Source organism: Eurytemora carolleeae, unplaced genomic scaffold (assembly GCF_000591075.1).
Source record: "Eurytemora carolleeae unplaced genomic scaffold, Eaff_2.0 scaffold232, whole genome shotgun sequence".
Classification (NCBI taxonomy): Eukaryota; Metazoa; Arthropoda; class Copepoda; order Calanoida; family Temoridae; genus Eurytemora; species Eurytemora carolleeae.
In genome coordinates, this window is record NW_019397021.1 from 243,623 (window position 1) to 253,028 (window position 9,406).

The 9,406-nt window shown below is 33.3% G+C and overlaps 1 protein-coding gene across 1 annotated transcript in view; it reads left to right on the forward strand.

Moving 5' to 3' along the window:
* The window catches only part of LOC111711186 (homeotic protein antennapedia), a 25,924-nt gene extending 17,893 nt beyond the window's left edge, over positions 1-8,031 (forward strand). Inside the window, exons 2-9 of the mRNA XM_023485468.1 lie at positions 4,094-4,352; positions 4,941-5,056; positions 5,122-5,168; positions 5,429-5,609; positions 5,846-6,062; positions 6,369-6,441; positions 6,777-6,860; positions 7,248-8,031. Of these exons, the coding sequence (XP_023341236.1) occupies positions 4,952-5,056; positions 5,122-5,168; positions 5,429-5,609; positions 5,846-6,062; positions 6,369-6,441; positions 6,777-6,860; positions 7,248-7,332 (792 nt within the window). The 5' untranslated portion in view covers positions 4,094-4,352; positions 4,941-4,951 and the 3' untranslated portion in view covers positions 7,333-8,031. The remainder of the gene's footprint in view (positions 1-4,093; positions 4,353-4,940; positions 5,057-5,121; positions 5,169-5,428; positions 5,610-5,845; positions 6,063-6,368; positions 6,442-6,776; positions 6,861-7,247) is intronic.
* Positions 8,032-9,406: the final 1,375 nt, after the last annotated feature.

The window sequence follows — 9,406 nt, forward strand, 5'->3', positions numbered from 1 at the left end:
CCACGCAACTTCATTTCCTCTTAAATAGGGGTTGTTATTTTTTTGTTTAAAACTTTATCAAGGTTGAATTTTTCTTTTCGTTTCTTCTATATACATGTTCTTCTTCTTCTATACAAATCCCACCTCCTTCTCCCATCTCTTCTAGTTCTATACCCCCCTTTACACTTTGTTCCTTATCCCTTCCTCTACTATCTTTCACCTTTTCCCTTATTTCTTAACCTCCCACTTTCTCCCCTATCTCTTCCTCCACCACCTTCTGTACCTTCTCCTCTAAAAATACCTCTACCCCAATCTGAATCTGCACCTTCTCCCCTAAACCTTACTCTACCACCTTCTTTACCTTTTCCTCTAAAAATACCTCTACTTCCATCTGAATCTGCACCTTCTCCCCTAAACCTTACTCTACCACATTCTACACCTTCTCCTCTAAAAATACCTCTCCCACCTTCTGCACCTTCTCCCAAACCCTTCATCTACTACCTTCTGCACCTTCTCACCTTCAACTTCCACCTCTTTCTTTTCTCCTCTCTTTACTAAACCAGTTCCTCTACAGCTTTCTCCTTTCCTATCAATTTTTTCCTTTTCTTACCTTTCTCCTTCTTTTCTCTCCCTTCTCCTTCTTTTCTTAACCTTTCTGCTCATTTTCTCCCCTTTTCCTTCTTTGCCTTTTCTTTCTTCTTTCTTTCCTCCCCCTTCTCATACAAAACTTCAATCTGTTTATACTTCCATGAATGAAGCGTGGATGGATGAATGTGCTGCCAGATTACAACCCCTGGTAGATCAATATAAAAACCCAGACAACACCAAACTTTTGCAATAGAAAAAATTCCGAGATTTGATCGTAACAACCCGATCATATCCTGCGGACAAAAAAATGTTTATTTAACTTTCATAGACATATCGTATAGAACATATCATATAGAACATATCATATAGCACATATCATATAGAACATATCATATAGAACATATCATATAGAACATATCATATAGAACATATCATATAGAACATATCATATAGAACATATCAACTTTGAAGTGTAGCAACTACTTCAGGTCACTGCAGTACACACCGGAAGCTTAGTTTTGGATTGGACTTTGATTTTATATCACTGTTATATTGCAATCTGTTGAAAGGTTTTTGTATAAGAACATGCACAGTACACTATGGAGTAATGCAAAATGTTTGAACGTTTTTTGTTCATATCACACACTAAAAACACCTCCGTTAACAATAACAAACTGCTACTGGGCCAATTTCTAAATAGTTTGCTAATAGTCTAAAATGCAGACTGGATTTAATTGTGTATTATATACCGTTAATAATGCAGTAGGTCTTGATTCTTGAGTAAACCCTTAAACACGTCAACCGTGTTGCTGAAATCTAATAGATAGATAGATAGATAGATAGATAGATATTTCGGCTAACATTATAATAAATACATTTTACATTTTATAATTTTTTTACTAAACAATTATTAGCCAGGGCTACAGCCTAACCATTTCTGGTTGTTTTGATTGGCTGGCCCTCCAAAGTTTTATAGATACATTTTATTTTTTAAAATTAACAAATAACGAATACATTACACAATTCACAAAGTAATTTTTAAAAACAGGGAAAAAAAAGAAGGATGGGTGAATAGCAAAGAGAAAACGTGAAGAGAAGGAGAAACCCCAGCACTAAAAAAATCCAATTTTTGTAGATAATAATAATAATAGAATTCACAAATAAAACTTTGATGTCACTCCTCCACCCTAGACTAATCAGAACACGATATGTTTCTTCGAGTTTAATTCATACGCATTTCGGTCTATAATTAAATAATTACTTTTCAGTAGAAGGGGAGGATGAGAGGGGGGGAGCAGGGGGAGGGAGCTTGAACACTAGAATTTAGATTGGTTTTCCTAACTAAACTTTTCAAAACTAATTTATTATATCCAGGATACACAATGTAGAAGGAAAACTAGACAATTTTAAACTTTTTCAAACATTTTCCACAAACTTCTTAATCATTCTTCTGTTCAACCGAATAAAAAAATAATTTTTGAATTTTATTATATATTTAACAGAATTAAAACAATTCGTTTGTTTTAAGATATTGTTATATTATTACGTTAAAATTTGAAAAATTTATCCAAAAATTGGGAACTTGCATCTACACTTTTGTTTTTTGCAATATGCATAGCTGTGCCTCGGGGTTTGCAAAAGTGCATATTTTCGCTGAAAATTTCATAGCATGGTGGCAGCACTTACAAGGGGGGGATTTGGATCTAAAAAAGAGAGCCGAGAGAGACACCTAGTGGAGAAAATTCACAATAAAAACTGTCAAAAGAATTATTTTTAAGTTTTTACAAAGGGTGAAACAGAGATTACTTTCAAAGAGAAAAATGACCATGGGTACTATTAATTGAATCAATGAAACATTCCTATAAATAATATCTTTTTATTGTTTCGCGAGATCAAGATTAATAATTAAAATAAAATGATAAACAAAATAAGTAAATAAATAATTCAATATTTATTTTGCCCAAAAACAAAAACCATAATTGAATAAAAATAATGTACCCTTGATTCTATGATATGGTGTTAAAGCTTTATATTATCAATATCATGCAGTGTGTAGAATAAATGAATAAACTTTGGCCTTATACACTTTAGACTTTGGTTTCTGTTTTTTTTTGTCAATTGAATTCAGCTAAATGTGTTATCTACATCAAACTTACCCTGCGAACTTTATTTTTAGATTAGACACCGTTCTTAGATTCAACATAGAATATTATTATCACATGCTTTATCTTATACATGATCACGATCAGATCACCCAAATAAAGTAAATCTAGTTCAATTCACTTTATTATTGAATGTGTGTAAGAAGAAGGGTAGAAAATAACTGAGTATTGAAAAATATACATGGGTTCACGTATATTGGGTCAAGTATGTGTCTCCAGGTTTATACCTTGATTGCACCCAATATAAACTGCAATAAACTGCACTACACTCACCCCAAAGATAAAAGGAAAGGATGAAGAAGGGGGGGGGTCTTAACACTTTTAGGACCAAAAATATGCAATTAAATTCAAATTTAATGCATAACATTGCGTAGATCCCAACTTGTATACAACGGAAACGGGCAAAACATCCCCCCTCTCTCCAAAAAAAAACATATTTTGACCCTTGAACCGAAAGTGAGAGTATAAAGGGTTTTACAGCTCTTTATAGATCCCTAGACTATAGGCATCTTTACCCTTTTAAACCATATAAACCTAGTAAAACATCCTAAAACTGAACCATGTCCAGAAAACCGTTATTTGCGCTTTTTTCCAGGTTCTTAAACAATTCTAGGTTTCCAAGTCAATTTTATCAATTCTAAAAAAATGATTAAATCTAACTAAATAGAGAAGAAAAACAAATAGACTAATAATGTAGAAATAGTTTTACCATTGATTGAAATATGTCTGTCTGTATTCACTGTACAATTGCTATGTTTCATACAGAGCGTCCCATATCATATTAGATTATCTCCAAGTTTTAACGCCGAAATAAACCCAAAATACTCGAAATACTTAGTATTTTCCACAAGAAAATTTTTTTATTAGCCTTATTCAATTTTTTTAAAATAATTCATTCTTCTTAAATTTTCAAATGAGTCCCGAAAATCGCAATTTAGACCGATTGACGATCTAATATGATGTGGGACACCCTGTATGTTCATTGGATTATTTCAAATCATTGCTTGAGTCTAACAGTCGTCTTCCTATGCCACAACTATATGATCTCACTGTTATAAACAATGGGATAGCTTAATTTCAAGATTGGAAAATTGGGTAAATTGCTCGGAATAAGTCACGTAAATTATTATTTTTTAAAATGCTACTAAATATAATTCTCTGGAATCATAAAATAATCTTTTGAAAAGTTCCTTTCGTATCGATTTGTTTACTTAAAAAAGATATCTATAAATCTATTGCAGCAGTATTTATAAATTCTGCATTAATATTTTTAGATTTTAAACTTCATAATATCTTTCTACCTTAGAATAATTCTAGATTATATTTATCAAAAATTTCCCTTTTCTAACAATCTTCATGTTTAGGCAAATGACAGTGTTGAAGGTGTAGCCAGATCCAGTCCTTGTTCCAGTCCTGGTTTAGTCCTGAGGAGGAAGATCTAGTCCTCTTCTGGTGTCCTAGACACTGCTATCTAGTCCTCTAGTTCTTCTACAAGTGTCCTGGGCGTGTGTCCAGGACCAAAAATTTCCAAAATTCTGTCCGGGAATTTGTCGACCGTGGAGTTGAAAACAGAACCTCTCCCGTACTCCGGGGATACTCATCTTCCACATGACGGGGGTACAGGTACATGTACAGTATACAGGGGGTACAGGTACATGTACAGTATGCAGGGGGTACAGGTAAATGTACTGTATACAGGGGGTACAGGTACATGTACAGTATACAAGGGGTACATGTACAGTATACAGGGGGTACAGGTACAGGTACAGTATACAGGGGGTACAGGTACATGTACAGTATACAGGGGTTACAGGTACAGTATGCAGGGAGTACAGGTACAGGTACAGTATACAGGGGGTACAGGTACATGTACAGTATACAGGGGGTATAGGTACAGTATACTGAGGGTACAGGTACATGTACAGTATACCAGGGGTACAGGTACAGCTACAGTATACCAGGGGTACAGGTACAGTTACAGTATACCATGGGGTACAGGTACAGGCACAGTATACTGAGGGTACAGGTACAATATACCGGGGGTACAGGTACAGCTACAGTTTACCAAGGGTACAGGTACAGCTACAGTATATACAAATATATATAAAAACTGAGAAATTATTTTTAATTTGTTTTGCAATTTTAAATCTTAAATTACAAAGATTCAAAATAGTCGAAAATATATTATAAAACTAAACTGTATATTTACAGGAGTACAGGGTATGGGTATGGGATATGAAGGTAGCGGCTACCCTGCCGGTCACTACTATGGAACAGGAGGATGTGAAGATGCCCGGCAGCATAGCTGGGCAGGATATCATCACCAGGTACAATGTTTTTTTTTATTATATCATTATTATTATTATCATTATCATTATTATTATTGTTTAAGGTTCCACAGGGAAGTCCCACCCAGAGATACCCCTACTATGATTCCAGGTTTAATTTTCTTGTTTATTTAAGGTCTTGAAAATAGTTATCGTAAGAAATTTTTCTAATGACATTTTTGGTAAAATCAAAACAAATTCATGTATTTTGTCTCACACCTTCATAAAATTAAAATTGAGGATGGTCCTATTATTTCTCGTTTTTAACCAAAATTCTGTAAACTTAACTTAAATTTAAAAGGATGTTGGGAAGCCTAAAAAATAATCTTTAAATTCAACATGGCAAAATTTTAACCATGTTGACCAATGTAGAAACGGTTACTACCTGCATGGCGTCTCTGGAGTAAGCTCTGACCCCAGTGGTAGCGCAGGAAGCTGGCATGAGCCGGTCAGTCAGACTAGAGCAGACAGCCCGACCCAGGCTACGCAGTACGCCCAGGGGAACATGTACAGTTGCAAATTACAAGGTCCACCTAGCCCTCCAGAAACTAAGGTAATATGTTTTCCTAAATATTACGATAAAACCTTTTCTTTCAATAAGTCTTTTAACTGCCTTGACAAAAAATACTCTATTTCAAAGACATAAACAGCAAAATTAACCTTCATACACCTTTTTAAATAAAAACTGTTTAAATAATCTTGTTCCTATCTAAAGAAAAAACCTAATAAAGAAATAAATAGGGTCTCAAGACATATCCTTGTAAAACATCTATTTTTCTAAATGTTTAGATGGAGGTAGGGACAGGTCCTCATCCTGGCCAGTACCCCGCCTACCCCTGTACTCAACCACCTGGAGCCTGGAATAATAATGTTCCATCACAACACCTTGCCAACTCCTATTCTCTAGCAGGACATGGACAACCTTCTCCTATTCCCCCAGGTGGTCAAGGTGGTCAATCAGCTCCAGTTCCATCACCTCTTTACCCCTGGATGCGGTCACAGTTCGGTGAGAACTTTGTCCACACAAACAACCAAAAAAAATATTTCTGCATCATCTCCAAATTGAAAAATACAAAATACAAATATTTCCAGTTTAATAATAAATCTGGTCATAAACAGGGTTATCAAGAAAAAATATCTTAGATTTTAAAATTATTTATAAAACCTTAGCTTTATCAAAAGGTTTTGGTTCAGTGCAAGTTTGTTTGTTTTAACTAATAATATTAAAATGACGATCCTATGGCCGGGTATCAGTTTGCTATACTTGTATCAATTGTAGAACTATCTGGGAATAAACTATATTTTTGCTCAGAAAGAAAACGTGGACGCCAAACTTATACAAGATATCAAACATTAGAGTTGGAGAAGGAATTTCATTTCAACAGGTAATTTGTACTCATTGAGCAGCACTTAGAAATATAATCCTATTTATACGAATTTTAAAAAACGTTGAAAATGCTTGGATGAATTTATAAAATATTTGTATTTATTAAATGTAATGAGCGGGAATGTTAAGGAAATGTTACTTAACCAAACCCAAATTTAGTTGTTTGGAGGGAATCCACTTTACAATTTTACCGCAATTTTTTTTTAGACAGACCTTATAATTCACTTGAACCTATTTCTAGAATCAACATGAACCTATTTCTAGAATAAACTTCAATCTATTTCTAGAATTCACTTGAACCTATTTCTAGAATAAACTTTAATCTATTTCTAGATACCTAACCCGAAGGAGAAGAATAGAAATAGCACATGCTCTTTGTCTTACTGAGAGACAAATTAAAATCTGGTTTCAGAACAGGTCAGAATACAGAATACAGAGCACAAAATACAGAATACAGAATACAGAAAACAGAATGCAGGATACAGAATACAGAATACAGAATACAGAATACAGAATACAGAATACAAAATACAGAATACAGAATGCAGAATACAGAAAACAGTATACAGAATACAGAATACAGAATACAGAATACAGAATACAAAATACAGAATACAGAATACAGAATACAGATTACAGAATACAGAATACAGAATACAGAATACAGAATACAGAATACAAAATACAGATTACAGAATACAAAATACAGATTACAGAACACAGAAAACAGAATAGAGAATATAGAATAAAAAGTACTAAATATAGAATTTAAAATATTTTCTGGTTTAATAGTTTGTATTATAGACGGATGAAATGGAAGAAGGAGAATAAAACTAAAGTTGAAGGAGGAGATGAACCAGATACTTCTCCTGAACCTCCAAACCAATAACCCGAGGAGTCCATGTCCTGGAAGAATATATTTGGTCTTCTAGCAGAGTGATCTCAATGCTCAGGTGCACTATGAACTGTGTTCCACAGTGTACCTGTCAGCTGATGCAACAGCTGCTTCGTCAGCTGTTACCAGACTGAATTATTGGAGAAAGCATAAAATGCGCAATTTCTGTGAAAGTTAAAAATACTCATTTTGCTTTTTACTCTTAGTTTTCAGTATTTGCTAGTGATATTATTTTTGGCTAGTTTTATAAAATAATGTTGTGATCAATTGATATTATAAGAAACATGTTCAAGTTAACCTACAAGCAAGAATTGAGCCTGATAAAACATTTGTAAATACAGTCAATCGAGGGTTCAAATGTTTTTGAATATTTTTTAATTCCATAAGATTATTCAGAAATGGTAAAACTTGATGTGCACATTTCGGGATATTTCATATTTCTCAAATTTATCGATCCTTTCACCCCCCTAGGTCCGTGCTTTTAGATCTTTATGTCAAATATTGTTAAATATATGAAACCATTATGTGTACTGAAACCTTCACCAAGAAGTACACTTCATTAGTAACAGCACACTTTATAAGCAGCAGTACACATCAAATTACAGAGAATACTAAAGTAACCACCAAAAAGAACGGGAAAACAATTAATATAAAAACAATTAATAGCAATCTCACTGGTAAAAACAATGCACACTTCCCGAAGGGCATTTTACAGGCAAAAAGATAGTTACCAAAATAGAAATTTCTAAAAGTTTTTTTTCCAAAATATTGAACAAAAAAGCATTTAAACTAATGTTGAATTATTTTTTCTTCTCCTTGGCATGTAACCTTAAGTAGAATCAAAATTAATTTATTTTAAGAATTCATTTGAGAGCAATAAAACTATTTATCCATTACCAGTTTCCTTTTTTTAGATGTCTTACTTCACTTCCTTGTATCCAACCTCTCTGTATCCTACACTGTATCTTTCTGTATTCTATCTCTCTGTATCCAATCTTCTTGTATCTAATCTTCGTTTATTCAATCTCCTTTTATCCAATCTCTCTTTACTCAATCTCCTTGTATCCAATCTTCTTGTATCCAATCTTCTTGTATCCAATTTCTTTGCATCCAATATCCTTGTATCCAATCTCATTGTATTCAATCTCCTTGTATCCAATCTCCCTGTATTCAATCTCATTGTATTCAACTTAGTTATATTCAATCTGTTTGTATCCGATCTCCGTGTATCCAATCTCCTTGTATCCAATCTCCTAGTATCCAATCCTCTTGTATCAAATCTCTTTGTATCCAATCTTCTTGTTTCCAATCTTCTTTTATTCAATCTCTCTCTGTATCCAATCTCTCTGTATCCTATCTCTCTGTATCCAACATCTCTGTATCTAAACTCCTTGTATCCAATCTCTCTGTGTCCAATCTCTCTATATCCAATCTCCCTGTATCCAATCTTGGTTATCCGATATCCTTGTATCCAATCTCGCTGTAATCCCCCGGAAAAGTAGAAAATATGGCGTTGAGCCCNGTACAGAGTGTCCCTTAATTATTAAAATATTAATTATGATGAAATAATTTTGGTGTATTAATGAGTTAAAGATGATTTTTATACGTTTATTACATAAATATTAAATATTTTACAAACTGTGTATTCTGTAAAATAGTAAAATTATCCCACTGCTCTGTGCAATTTTCAATATTTGATAATAAATTTAATTATTTGAAATCTGTTTTAAAGTTTGAATTTGCAAAAACTAGATTGATGTTAAATTATAAATATTCGACATTATAGAAAAATGGTAAAAATCTGGATAATAAAGTATGATACGAGTCTATCTGACCGGTTTCATTTTAGAAATTTTATAAAGGAATTGAGCCTTTGCCACAAACTCTTTTTTCTAATCCCTATATCTTTGCAACCGAATGTCATAGACCTTAGATATTTCAAACTAAGAATTCTGTCAAACGAAATAAATCTTGAAATATCAAAGGATTACACCATCTGGTTGCGACATATATGGGATCAGAAATTTGACTTTGTCGCAAAAACTCAATTCTTTTTGTTCTTCTTAAA